At 30.0% G+C, this 15,738-nt stretch overlaps 1 protein-coding gene across 1 annotated transcript; it reads right to left on the bottom strand.

Annotated features, from left to right (window-relative positions):
* Nucleotides 1-1,153: 1,153 nt before the first annotated feature.
* On the bottom strand, nucleotides 1,154-14,604 carry LOC105342326 (uncharacterized). Its single transcript, XM_066085607.1, has 14 exons — nucleotides 14,503-14,604; nucleotides 11,847-11,882; nucleotides 11,235-11,309; nucleotides 10,422-10,496; nucleotides 10,194-10,247; nucleotides 10,041-10,067; nucleotides 9,763-9,825; nucleotides 9,331-9,378; nucleotides 9,047-9,115; nucleotides 8,301-8,348; nucleotides 5,255-5,347; nucleotides 5,011-5,146; nucleotides 3,493-3,723; nucleotides 1,154-3,342 (listed from the first exon to the last, which is right to left on the bottom strand). The coding sequence occupies exons 1-14, from the start codon at nucleotides 14,551-14,553 to the stop codon at nucleotides 3,101-3,103; spliced, it is 1,248 nt and encodes a 415-aa protein (XP_065941679.1). The 5' UTR covers nucleotides 14,554-14,604; the 3' UTR covers nucleotides 1,154-3,100.
* Between the last annotated feature and the right edge of the window lie 1,134 nt (nucleotides 14,605-15,738).

Here is a 15,738-nt window from a genome sequence, read left to right as displayed (position 1 = left end):
TATCTCGCTTGTAACTGACTTTAACATTCAAGATTTTGGTCAATCATTTAAAATGCTCCAATAAATTATTTGTTTGATGTCTTTACTTTAAAAGTTATGAACCACAAGTGGATTTCTTTTAGAGAAATTTTTTAATAAAGAATAAATAACACTCTCAGTACATGCATCCCTCAGAAGAGGGGGTATTCTGACTATTCACTCGTTTTACCGTGTCTTTAATGCTTAAATAGTGTTTTGTCTTTATTACACATAATAAGCAATTTATATCGTTCTACATTAATGAATACCGGATTAATAATGCGTCAGGTATCATCTGATATAAGAATTATCAAATTTAAGACATGAAAAAGCGTGATTCTAATTTGTAAACAAACTGTTCTTCCATCGTGTTTTCAATATTAGGTTTTTCTGCACTCATGCACAAAGGCGTTACAAATGGCCGATCACATTAATATTCATCAGACATGTAGCAAAGTTTAGAGACAAATAACTAAAGAGAGAACATGATTTATGGGCCTAGAATTTGTGAAACGTCTAATTATAAGAAGCATTATGTTTATTTTTACTTAAACTCATGTCAAAAGTTTTACTCCAAATACGCCACATATACCTTTAAGTCTATGTATAACAAATAATACTTCAATAAATAATACGAAATGCGGCACTCCAAATGAAATGATTGAACTGTTTACTCTCAGCGCTTTAAGCCATCCCGGCTCTTCGGAAAGTTATACAAAATATAAAAAAAAATATGTAACACTTAATATTAAACAGCCTATAGGTTATTGCTTTTAAATACCGAAACTTGTTTTAAAAACCATGCATTAAAATGAAATGCATTTTCTGAAGTTCCTGGTTTTAAACGGGAATTCCCCTGCTTACGCACTATTTCAGAGAATTACAAAGAATAATGAATAGACAAGAACCTTTCTGGTTAACCCAGTTACCTACATTTTCTAACGATGATTGGATATTACTATCAAAATATTTTATTTTGAGGATTAAACTTCGTCGGCCTAATCATATTTTGTTGACAAATATAAAAGAAAATTTTGATAAAGTAAAAGAAAGGTCCAAGCCGAATAATGGAATGCAGAAGGGTTCATGAAAAGCCCAGGTATATATTATTTGATAAAAACAATAAGAATTTGAGTCAAAAACAGATATTTAACATTTCATACACACTGCATCAAATTTCAAATTCAACGTCCGTTTTAATCTACTTTAATCTGGGTTGTTTATCTTATGCTGAATCAAATTCGAATTTACATATATCTTGTTCTCTAAATACAAATTACGTCATTAATATTGGTATAACATATCGTTTAAAGAAACACACCAAAATACCCGATTTATCATAAAAGGTTTAAATGAATAATACAAATATTTCCTAGATCAAATGCAAACAGATTAAAACATTAATAATTGCTTTACAATTATAGAAGTTTAAACAAGAACTTCAAGATATGTGAGATAAATAATATAAGCAAACAAAGAAAACAAATAATCATTTCCATATGTAAATTAGGACATTTAAACTACTGTGCCAGAGTTTACAAATATCTATTTAACTGAATTTGAATAAATTTTATTTTAGATTTGTTGAATTTAAAGTTGCATTTTTACTTAGGTTATCAATTTGACAACAGTACAAACGCAGTGACAACGGTAGCAGCATTGTTTTACTTTTTACTAATTTTACTTTTACTTACATCTGATGTAAGATAATAACAATCATAAACATACATCACAATAACTTAAACAATACATTTTAAATGTATGCACCTGAAAACGAAAAAACTATAAGTATACACAATAATGTGAGCACAATTGTCATAACTAGAATAGCTATGAATCATGATGAGCTGAATAGACACGTACAAAAAGACAGATGAATGGAACAGTACATATAAAATGAAGGATCAAGTACTAAATATTTTGTTTTGTTTGCCTCATTACACACATTACATACATGTATAATGATTAAAACTGATATATTTTCTTATGATCAAAATCAAGAGACAAAACTCCTTCACAAACAATGAGCAACAATAACAACATTATAACCGATTAACAATTAACCTCAACTTACTTTAAAATTAGATTTAATAAACTGAATAAGTGAAAAATATGAAGATGTACATGCAATCGTGTACATATTTTCTTAAATAATTGAATTTTCTGATTACCCATTTGTATAAAGATTGAGAAACTGTGTTGAAATATTCGTTGAGAAACGTTATAACAATTGAAATTGGATATGAGTACATGCAAGGTTATTTAGAACTTCTATCCATTTAAAAATATTATAAACTGATCGCGTAAGGTTCTATGCCTTTTCAGTATGAAAACAAGCAGTCGACGCAAAATTTTGCTTGGCATATTAAGCTAACGCATTCCGATCGAAAAAGAAACAACACCACAGTCGAGGGGTTGTAATTTATATAGTCTCTAATTAAGTATGAAAATGGTAGTCTATATGTTAATTAATATTGTTAACATTTTATCTTTGATAAACATTTTATGAATTAATTTTTTGTCAATGTCAAAATAATTATTTTTTACCAATTTTGCAAACAAACTTGCTGTCATGCATCTAATTCCCAATGCTGTTTTTCTGTAAAAAAGTGTTAAATGTAGTATTTATAGCTTTACATTGTACATTCAATAGGTGCAAACACATACAAACACATACACACACATTACTTAACGTCATTTCCTTACAGTATTTAAACAAATACTTAAACCGACTGAGTATCACATTGATTTTGATTGTCACTGTAATAATGTAAAATAATTATTGCACAGCATGCAACACTTGCTTGGGTCATTGAATTATCTGGAAAGTGAAAAAGCGGACTACAGTCGAATCGTGCACAATTCTTTGTTTCCAATCAGCGGTACTAAAAGCCGTGATTAAACTAAAACGTAATAGATGCCAAAAGAGATATCTATGAAATGTTAACAGCATTAAGATACTGTAACAGACGTTGCTGAGAATATTTTTCCTTTATAAAACCGACCCAAGCCACTAAATTAAATGTTCCTCTAATTTTTTCATTATTTAAATACATGTATACAAGTTAAATTATGTTTATTTCTATGGACAAGTATTGCTTACACTTTCACATGTTTTAGTATGATCGTCCCAAACAAGAAACCTATTTGGACAGTCTCTTGGATATAATATACGATTTGCGCACGTAACATAACCATTACACGTTGCACATGACTGGTAGTCCCCATCACAAATGTTATAGCACTGATCTACACAGCCCTTAGTTGTACTGTTGTAGCACTGTCCTCCTGAATCAGACCCAGATCCTAATCCAGATCCATCACCTGCAATACAAATGCCATATTGATAAGTTTCATTTATAACTTTATAACTTAGGCAACCGAACGATGAACGTCTCTCTCTCTCTCTCTCTCTCTCTCTCTCTCTCTCTCTCTTAACGATGTAGATGTAATATTATAATAAACTAAACTAACCTCTATTTACATGGCTCATCCAATAAGATGTGATGTTTCTGTTAAGTTCTTCAAATAGCGTCAACAACATTGTTTTCATTTCGCGTATTTGCACTTCAGTTTTTTTACTATTAGAACTTGAATCATTACTAACTGTTTGTGAGCCATTTCTTACAGACACTATTGCGTCTTTTAATGACTGATCAACCATCTTCAATGAGCGGGCGAGTGTCTTGTTAATTTCATCATTACCTAGAGAAAAAAATGTTTAAACTGAACAACAATATCAAATTATTTGGGTTTTTTATGCAGATAATACCGCATATATGAGTTATCTCTAAGATATGCGAGTTTATATCAAGTTGTCGCATATTTTTATATTTAATTCCGGCAAAATATGGTACATTCACTTTATCCGGGAATAGTAAATTCATACAAGTTGGTTTCTTAAGGAAAATTATCCGCATCTTTCTTTCTAGAAATTTCCTTTGCATGGTAAGGTCGAAAAAATTTAGCTCTCACAAATTCTAAAAAATTTCAATTCAAAAGCCCGCCCACCCTTCCCCGATATTTAGAGCGTATACTGCTGTTCATATGGTTCATACCCTTGACTTAAAGCGTATATAATGGTTTTACAGAGACGATACACATATATTCCATACAAATAAACATCAGTATAAAAAGAAATATTAGCATTGGATGTTTATTTTTGGATGTCGTCGGTCCTATAACAATCATGTCAAGCGTGGTATTCAATTTGTCTGCACCACTTCATGTGTTATAGGACGGACGACATCCAAAAATAAGCATTCCATGCTTAAATGGTGCATAAGAAATGAAAACTATTACTGCACAGATGTTAACCTTAAATGATTTTTAAGTTTTTTAATCAAATTTGAAATAAAAATTCAAATTACTAAGAAATAAGATCTCGGCGCCAGGAATGATATTGCAAGGCTTGAAAATTCAGTTTTGTTGCAACAAAGCATTAAATCGAATCAATAGTTACTTGTATATGAAATTATGCCATGAAAATTTAACTCAAACCCACAAGAATACATCTTTGTTTAAAAAGAATTTGTTTTGTCATTATTAGAAATATTGATTTTATTGCTTAAATTTCAGATCGCTTGCAATTAACGCAGCATCATAAGTTTAAAGGAAATTATTTTGAGTTTTGAATTGTTGAACAGGTTGAATGATAAACTCTCACGTTTAAGGTGAAAATATAATCGTGTTCTCATTCATATTCGAAGTTGATCAATGTGGATTTCGTGGGCATCTCCTTACCACAAATTAACACCATCAACAAGTAATAAAATGCAGTCTTTTTCAATGAACACATTAGCAAATTCAAGAATTAAGATCCCAACGAACTCTAAAAAATTTGACGAAAAAAATTCCACAAAAATTGTTTAGGTCTAATTTGATTTCACAGTAAGTTTCCGTATCACATCAAAAGAACGTTCAGAAAACTGGTTATTTATTGTAAAATGTAATATTTTTTCTTAACTAATTTAAAAATAAACTTTTCCTCACCCTTTAACATCTGTCTCTCCAAATCACTGGTGTTTACATTATTAAAAGTGGAAAGCGCAACTCCAATAGAAATACCAAGAAAAATAGCGGTCCAGACGATGTACTTGCAAATTTTTTTTAAGGAACAACCTTTATGCTTTAAAAGAAAAAGAACGTTTACAACATTCAACCTGTACTTCTTTAAAAAAACGACGAAAATTATGTGTAAGTGTTTTACTTTAATTTTTTAAGAGACAAGAATTACTTTTTGGATGGACTGATCGCTTTCTGTAGCTCTATGATTGAAATCACGTTGAGAGGCAGGATATTCTGGCACTGGGTGGGGTGAAGGTGTTGGCTGAAACCAAAGCAAATATTTATGGTTTGAACATTTTCCTATGCATCGAGAACAACATATCCAATTCACGTTGAAGTTCAACGCAACGCAGAGATCTCGTTTCAAAGTAACTTTGATCTAGAATAGGGCTTCGTTATATTTGATCACGTATCTTACTAAGTTGATGTATGTACCTTATTGAACTTTTTAACATTGTTAACATTGCTTCAATAAAAAAAAATTAACCCGGTACTTAACTATGTGATAAGTGAATGCTTAGGTCTTGTTAATTACAAAATTCAAATTCATTCTGGTTAAAATTCCGGATTTCTTTTTCACTTATATATGATAAATAATTAATTAACGCTATAGAAAAATAAGTTCCGATTAGCATAACTAAGTTTTGTACAACGCTTAAAACATCTTAAACAATATCTACAATATTAAGGTGGAATTTACAATATTAAGGTGGAATAACACACCTGGAAAAAATCACTCAAATTAACAGTAAAAGATATGTTAATAAACAAACTGTACAAATGTCAAATAAGCGAAAAATTTGCAGTTTGGGGATAAAAAAAATTAATATCTAAAAAATTCAATACAATAAGTAATAGCAAATGTCCCTGCGGGATTCGAACTCGGGATGTACGGATCAAAAGTCCGACACGTTATCCACTCGGCTATGAAGTAAGTTACATGTTGCTTTCGATAAAATCATTTTAATAAAATGAAATGTCGTTTCGATGAGAGGTGAGCCATTTTGTGACGATGTGTTATTTAACCTTAAAATATCGATTTCATACTTTAAATAGTACAAACAATGCAAGGAAAATTAGAATGCGACGAAATTAATCTTTGCAACGTCATTCGTTGAACTTGCTTTTTTAAGAGAATTGCTTGTTGTAGTTTCGACGAATTGTAAAAGTAGAAGATTACGTTTACTCAGGGTTTGAGATTTTAAAAAATATATTTACAAGGTTCAATAACTGAAGTCCAAATTTAAAGTTGTTTTAAAAAAACCAAAATAACAAAGTTATTAACAAATATCGATACTGATATCCATGATTTGTTTATTTGAGGAAGATGTGCTTCGACAAAGGTAGATTAAAATTGAAACAGAGGAAATTCGGACTAATTTTTTCAATTTCTTATTTTCTCTTAAAAAGTTTCTATTGCAGTGTAACTGCAAAAGATTTTATATGTTTTTTCATATCATTTTACATATTTTATGGTTGTATTTGCTTGTCTATAAATTTATATCACTGGCTGTCACGCGATTGGAAAAATCTTTAAAATACATAAAAATCGATTCAAGATAAACTATCTCGAAATTTTGATCATCGACCTTATATAATTTTAATGACAACATAATGCAGACAATAAAAACAGTTTAAGGCAATCAATAGTTTGGAGCTCCTATTAGTCAGTTTTTTGTAAAACTCGATCATAAATGGGTACAATATTGGAAATTGATAGAGGAAATTCGGACTAAATTTTAATGATTAAAAAATAAAGAAAACCTTGAAAATGGTGGACAATTTTGACAAATTTTGACAATTTTTTTCAAAAAACATTTCGAGGTCACTAGTAGAAAAAGTAGGTCATTGACCTAGTTATTTGAAAGTGAAAAATGGCACCACAATTGTGAGGCTACAATGAATAATAAGTAGTTTTTCCTTCCTATTAGTGGATTTTTTTCTGCCCCTGAGTAAACGTAATCCTTAATATATTTTTAGCATTAAATTTATATGTACAAATTTATTACAAGAACAAAAAGATTTAGTAATATGACCAAAATAAACTTTATGAATGGTTGCGATTAGCATATTAGCGTACTTTTAAGCTGGGAAAATATGTCAGATAATGCACAATTCACAATCGAATAGTATAACCTGTGCATATGCATAAAAATAGGAAAATCTTTTCATTTACCACGTATATTTCTCTCTACAAACTGAATTGTTCAATAACATAACTTAGATAATTTTAATATTGGTTGCAAAATATATAAAAGATTACAACAAATAATCTGCATACTCTCTCAAATAAAACAAAAACCACTTAATACATAGCCATGCTTTGAGTGCAATTAATTTAATTTTTTGCTAAAAAAAAAAAACTTCTGAATTTTAAAATAGAAATCTCGGTAATTTAATACAGGTTCAGACGCAACAAACATTTAACAAAACTTCTCAATGTTCACTTCGATAGACGTTACAGTTTTATAAAAAAAGAAAAATAAAAATAAAACGTTACTCAATTTTTTACTTTTTGTAACGATATGACGTCTCAACAATTACACAGAGAAAATAAAACAACAAGGATTGAAATCAGATAGCTGTGACGAAACCTCAGTACTTGAATTTTGTAATTTTTAGCACGTGCTTCACACTTATTGCAACATTTTTGCGACTGATCTTGGTTTTAATAATAGTCTTTAAAAAATTTCATTTAAAAAGTACGGAATGACTATTGGGGAAAAACCAGAGCCCTTCAAATGCCTGTGTCTGAATTGTTCTCGCGATAGACTTTACTCATTTTAAATCTACTGTTCATATTGGCCTTCATATTGTTTTAATGTTTGGCAATTGGAATTAAAATCAAGCAAAGGTCACGGTCTCAGGTCGCAACTAGAGGTCAAGATTGCTACATCGTTCTTAACCACTTAAGTTTGGTGGAAATTAATCACCCAAGGCCAAGATGGACGTATGTGTTTACTGCATACGATAAATTTATAATATTGGATAAACACTTAAACCTTTGGCTCAGTGTAAGTGAGAATGTCATTAGAAGACCATTGTAGGGAAACACACAAAAGAAATACCGTAAAGATCAATCGCTGAAGGTGTCGGTGAAGTAATCAGGTTGGAAATTGCTCATTTAACATGTTAATGTTTATTATAAAGCATGATTATTTGTGTATGAGTTTCAATTATTAGAAACTGTATAGAATATTTGAAAAAATACATACCTCTGTGTATCTGGGTGAACTTTGTGCACTCTGGACTTGTTCATAACTCTAAGGTAAAAAAATGATAATGCAGATAAATAATGTATCAGAAGGATAAAACTCTAAATCGAGGAAATACATAAATCAATATTTTTCATTAATATACTTTATCTAAAAAAAAACGATCTGCCATTATAATAAACTTAGGAGCCAAAAGACTAAACATACATTTTTTGTGAATTTTATAACATTAGAAAGCATCGATACTGATACGTTTAAATATAATGTAGCCTACAGACTTCTATTTTCATATTTGTACTCATAAAACACTTTAATACTCAATAGAAAATTATGTTGAATATTTCATTTCTTGGGTCAAATTATTTGTTTTTGGACACATTTTGAAGAAAAAATGAAATCTACTCTTTTTGTGATTGCTTGCTCGCACCACAATACTTTACATTGTATCACTGTAGTGAACAAACTATCAGAAAAATAAAACATTTATGATAGTATTCTTCAGAAAAAGATATACTCATTAACATAACTTTTTATGGCCTTGTATTCATATTTTACAGATCATTATTTTCTAAAACCAACAGCAGACGGCAGACAATTTCATTTATTTTTTAAGATATGATCTAATAAAAAAAATTAAAGATGATATGACTCTCTTTATAGTACATAAATTTTAATATTTTCTTACAAAGATATAAAAGTCAAGTCTGATAAGATATATCTTAGAGAGTTATCATAAGCTAAATTACCGATGGATTTGTGCTGTCGGAGCCCCCGGATATGTTGGATGAACGAAAACCTCTTATTCCAGGTACATTCTGTTGATATTCAAAGGATTTAATTATAAGCTTTTATAATATTGCCTTTAATGAAATTATTGCAAGTCAAGTTTTTAATATTTTTACAGCTTTACTATTTTCATTTTTTTTTGGTTGATATGAAAAAGGGAAAGTTGGGGTGTAATTATTACAAAACTATGTAGGATTTTTAACTTAAAACTCTCGAGGAGCAACATAAATGTGGTAATTCCTACCCATGCATTGTCATAGAAGGCACACTGTCCTCCTCTATCGTACTGTAACTGCAAATCAAGGGAAACATTTATATTTCTTTACATCTCAATATAATAACACTTCATATAGCATGTAAAAAATGCTACATTTTATAAGCTTCTGGTAAATAAACAAATCTTCGTAATGCCGTTAAATAAAATTGTGCTTCATATTAATCATTGTTTTTTTACTTTCGGTGAATATTTTGCAGGTAAGTATTTTAATATAGCAATTCAATCCAAAAATATTGCAATTTTTTAACTGTATAATTTAATGAATATCATACTAGCAGTAATAATTTCAAACAATTACTTTTTTACTACAATAAAGTGTGCTTATTTAACTTAGGAACAATTGTAAACTAACACATTATAAAATGGTACATGGACTCCGTTTAAAATCTGAATACTTACTATGACTCCATCGGTCCCTCTAACATTTGGCTGTTGTTGATCTAAGGGCGATAATGGTGGTATCTAAAATTAGTTTTGATATCTACTAACAGCTGAAAGATTATGTTAAATGTACATTAATTTTACATTACCCATCGTAAATTTCTAATCGCAGTATAGACTTGTGTTGTAATGAGTTTTATTGGCATTTTAATGTGTATTTATAGTTATAATATTTTTAAGATTTACTCTAATTTTGCTTTAAAGGTTTTATAAAATGTAACCTTGATAATACTTACCGGTTGTTCTCGAAAGGTTCTGTGGTTCTATGATAAATAATTGTGCATATGAATATGTGGTCAGTATTTGCTGAATTGAATTTAAATTTATTAAAAGGACATTCCAGGTTTTTTTATTGCAAAAAGATGCTTTTAATAGAAGAGTTAACCTACAAAGCGATATCCTCGGGGAATGTACCAGTCTGCGGATTGTGGAATTCCAGGTGCCTTAAAAAAACAAGAACAGGTACTTTATCAAAACAATAAAATTGGCTTATATCTTTTACGATAATTTTACTATTATTTTAAAATTGGGGTGAGTTATCGTATTTTTTTCTCTTGCTTGTTTATCAATGATGTGACAACAATACATCAAAGTATCAAGCACTCTTTAAGCATTACCTCATTCTCGTTAGTATCGTCTTCATAATCTATTTCAGGTTCTTGAACACCCTGAAAACTGCTGTACGATGAACCCTATCGCAAGGAAAATAAGTTTTAAAAGTTAATTCAAAATTTAAAATGAATATAAATTCAACTATTATACAATTGATAAAAATAAAGAAGAGGGGACTAAATCGAATTGTACAATTAAATTACAGCAGTAAAGAAGTAAATTATAGATATATATTTATGAAGAAAAAATCATGTGTACTGCTTTATTCATCATTTTTAAAGTAAATATTACAATGACTGTCCTCTACTCCGACATGTTTATGACAATTTCACTTATTTACGATCCCTACCCTGGGGTCTGGAATTTACAATTCTGTTTTATGTTCTCTCTGAATATGCAATAAGTTTCAATTCAGTTTCAGTAGAAGTAAAGAAGAAAATATATGCATTAACAATATATTACCATTTGGTCTCGCCCTACAGCCAAAACCCCAACCCCACTGGTAATAAAATTTACAGCTTTGATGGAGCTTGATTTCAATTTGCATAAAAAGTTGTATGTGAATAGTGAATCTAAGTTAAAATTTATCATGAATAAAATGATTTTAGATGCATGTCGATTATTTGAATATTAACACGCGTTTTGTTTTTTATATTAAAAAAACAGTATTAACTAATTTAACGAGCAACTTATCACATGGAAGTATGTGATTTACAAGAAAATGTATACAAACAACAAAATATGTACAATGGCACGGTCTTGCGCTAAGCGTGTTATTGAAATTGGCCGTGACCATTGATGTAATGGAATATAATTACCGAATTGTTCGACCCGTCAGAACCTGCAGAATTCCCAGAGACTCTTCGTTGCGTGTCTTGAATGTGCTGCTGATTCTATTAGTGGTAAAATAGAAGCACACTGTTATATGAAATATCTTCAAGTCACAACAATACTTTCTCTTAAATTAATTAAAACTTTTTCAGACATGTTGTTCATGTAAATAGTCTACAACATGTAACATAGAATTAACTAATTGATAGTTTTACCCATTTATTTATTTTAAAAAGAGAGAGTGAATAGTAAGATTTTTTCAGCAACAATAAAAATGTATAGAAAATGACAAGCGTTAACAATTCAAAATGTTACAAATCGCCTCCACATACATTGCGTAAATTTTTTGTCGCATATATTTCCTTACACATACTGGATTTTGTAAAAATTCTTCTATTACTTCAAACTGAGATCATGATCGAATTCACTTCCTTTGCCCACCTGACTGGAACTAGAGTATTTATTTATAACATACACAGAAAAAGTATTTTGCCATTGGTGAGTGTGATCGTTTAAAAACTATGATTTAAATGGATGAAATGTACTTTAAGCGATCTGATATGACATTATATTAAATAAACTGAATCTTATAAAATTACCCTATAACTCCATTCTCTTCTTTCATCAGATCGTGGCTGAAAAGAAAAAAAAGATAATTCATTTGGAATAATGATGAAATATGGTAGAAATATATATGATTCTCATATTTTTCTCTATAAATTACAGACTCTTGATACATTCAGATATAAACTTAGGTTTGGCATCAAATTTGATTGTCTTATATTGCTTCTAAATAAGACACGTCTCATTTTAAAAAAAATTATTTATAAGTTTGAAATAAAACGAACGACAGATGGGTTTTTTCATAAATATTTTTTTCATTTAAAACGTAAAACGTGTTATTGACTCAAATGGACATGTTTTATCAAATACTAATGTCAAAATTTATTCAATCTAAATTTCAAATTCTAGAGTATGTTACTTGCTGTCAAAACAGATTTTCCACTTTATCAAAAAAAATCTAAAAAATCCTATTAAAAGAACGGTATTTGTCCTTCTTTGAACAACGAAATCGCGTTTTAGAAATGATACTAACGATCTATAAAATAAAATATTGGTGTTCCATTCCACCTTATAAGAATGATATACTCATTTTATAATGCACATTGAATAGAGCATTGCACGTTTTAAGATGAACGCAGTGATTGTTAACCTTTGAGATGTTTTAATTCAAATACGTAAAATTTATCTTTTAAGATTTAACAAATGAATTTAATTATTTTTCTATTGATCGACGGATCAAAGGAAAAACTAACCGAAAAACTTCATCAAAGCGCGTAGAGCATTAGGGGCAAATTTCGTTTCTTGTCATTTAATAAAACATTTTTAAATTATAAAATGTGAAGTTCCATGAACAAAAATTGAATACAAAACAATAACAGCAACAATATTCAAAATGGATGCGCCTGCAGCTGATGCAGAGCTATTGAGCTGACTTTAATGGATTAAACACAAGTAGATAGTTCAAAATCTAAATCGACTGAATTGAAAACGAAAGGGAAATACATGCGATTGCGTGTGATGTTATTCACTGTGCAGCAAGATTCGTTAAAACTGGTTTTAATGCGAGTTTGATCGCTGGAATGCACCTGGGCATAGCCATGCAAGGAGACGTGGACGAAAAAAGTTGGATATGTCGACAAATAATAGTATGTATGTGCGACTTTTGTAAATTTTTTGTGGTAACTAGAAAGTCATGGAGGTACTGATCATCTGCCGCTTGGGTTGGTGCACTACTCATAGCTTACCTTTACGATGCTTATTCTGACGACCGATCATGTACGTGTGTTAATTTAAAACTCATCGTTACGAAATTTGAACAGCAGTGAAAGTGTATGTGCCTATATGTTCGTTATGATTTATTTCTGGAATTGGAATAGCCAGCCTCTCCGTGTTGATGTTGATCGTTGATCCCAAGCAGACGAAATCGTGAGAAGACGCTTTATTTTTTATTTAGTGAATTAAATTCGTATTGTTGAGTTTTGAATGTAAAACTTTCAATTTTTTATATTCGTAAAGTTGTAATTTGTTTGCTTACAATTAAACAGACACAACAGCATTACGATTTATGCTTACGTCTTTGCTTTAAGCACGGTGTACAGGAAGTATATTATTCCATATGCGATAAATACATTGAATGAACTTAGTCAAAGTCTTCATACACGTCAGATTCTCATAATGAAAGCTGTAGTATTTTTTAAATTGACTTACTTTATTATTAACTTCCTGGTTTATATTCAAAAATAATGTCCGAGTCACAATAAAAAATCTTTCTAAATAGAGTTGAATTGGGATATTTAAATGGTGTAACAAAAATCAGGTTCATTCCTTTTGAAATGCACCATTAAAGTCTTCCCCTTGTCTTAACAATTTTAGAATTTTAGCTGCAAACCAAAGATTAACGCCTTCGTCTATTTCTCGTAAATTTATATGACATCAAAAAATCCATTCTATTTTTCAAGCAGCTGTATCAAACTATAGGATTGAACATCGTCCTACCTAATTGGTGTCAGTCTTTAGGAGTCGAAATGAAGACCCCATCTTCAAAGAAAATAGCTTTAATCTTATAACACACCGGGAAAATGACTCCAGAATGGAATTTCCCCCAGAAATTACATTCATAAGTCAGCTTTCCGAGAGTGACTTGGCGACTTTTCAGTCCGTTGAAATCCATCAATATAACACTGGTACCGATAATATTAAGCATACAAAGTAAAACGATCTAAACGTAAGTGAAAACAATTCAGGGGAAAAAAGAAAAATATTAGGTCATAGATTCTTAAAGAATTTTAAAGTACTAGGACACTGCCTCTTTTGTGGCCAGATTAGAAATGTTGGAACGTGATTGATTCTGTAAAAGTCCTTGAAATAGGTGATTACAATAACATTTGACGACCTTGAAAAAAATTGCTTGAATCATATTATCAACACTCTTGGGATTTTTCTATTTTTATGAACAAAAAAGGTAATTTAAATATATATAAAAAAACAAATTGTGTCTTGATTTTATAAAATGACTTGAAGTGTATTAAACTAATCCTTTTTTAAAGATATGTAAACATCCTATTTCACTTAAAAATACATTAGTGAACACGGTCTTACCCCCTCCCCCTTCCCTTCCCGATCCCCTTTATCCATCTTTCAAATAAAAGAAATAGAAGATTGTGATTTCTACTTAGGAAACTTCCCTCTTACCATGTTGTCTAAATGTTCCCATGAAATGAGGCCATCGTTTTGCGAAGACATTTAAATATCTATTGAGGAGGCCCACATGTTTGGTTAGTTCCATGCATAACTGATTATGTTTAGTCTTTTGGAAAATCCTTTAAAAAATGATATATATTTATTTTTTGCATTGAGTCATTTTAATTTACACAACATATCATCAAATATTCCTATTTAGGTTTGAAAATTAAATCGGAACAAAAACGCTTATTCATTTACATGTTCTAAATAATTGATCGAAAACAAAACATTTTTTATACTAAAATACAACCAGGACCGTCTGTTTTAAGTATGGATACATTATGAATAGTTAATTTAAAAGCAAGAAAACAAATTCCAAAACAAGACAATCTAAATGTGTTGTGTTTGATTTTTGAAAGATAAATTACGTTGCGTACATAAGTAACTAATGGTTCATTATCATACTTTCTGAGATTTCGAGGTTTTAAACACAATTTAATGTTTGAAGGTTAAAATTCAAACTTTGCAGTAGAACTATTCTAATAGAAAAGGGAATCTTTGTGACGTAATAGAATAACAAAAGTTTGATAAAAAAAAATTCTGTGTCGGGGATAAAAGAGCGGCTATAAACGAAATCAGATATCACAATTATGCATTTAAATAGCGATTAAAAGGTTTTTCGTTTCTAGGTGGTTTGTTTATTTTTCCTTCCTGGTACTTTTTCACCCAGAACCTCTTTTCAACTGCAATTTTTTAAAAGAAAACTTTCGTCGATCTTCATGCAATTTTAAAGATTTTTTCTTTTCTATTAGATTTCACTTGAAAAAAAACCCCAATCAATTCGTCGTATGTCATCTGACAGTCAAATATTTTCGACTGCTTCCTAAATTTGTATTCCATTTGACAATTTATAATTACTAATTCAAACCAAGAAGACAATTATGCTGCTATGACAAATAGAGTATAAAAATACTTGAATATTAGTACACATATCTGATGATAGCTCGTTCACTTGGCAAGTATTTACATATACATTGAAATAATAACACTGTTGCGGATAATAATGCTAGTGCCAAGGTGGCATTTTGCATCTGCTTCAGATGCAGTTTCGTAAATATTCATTCATACCAAATGATGGACAATTGTCTAGAGAGTATATAACCACTTTTGTTTTAGTATGCCTTACAGAAGAGATATTTAACTTTAATTAAGAATTAGTACCCTGTAGGAAAATAATAATTCCCA

The sequence above is a fragment of the Magallana gigas genome, chromosome 5 (genome assembly GCF_963853765.1).
Source record: "Magallana gigas chromosome 5, xbMagGiga1.1, whole genome shotgun sequence".
NCBI classification, from domain to species: domain Eukaryota; kingdom Metazoa; phylum Mollusca; class Bivalvia; order Ostreida; family Ostreidae; genus Magallana; species Magallana gigas.
Note: the sequence above shows the minus strand (reverse complement) of the source record. Positions and strands in the feature narration are given on the sequence as shown.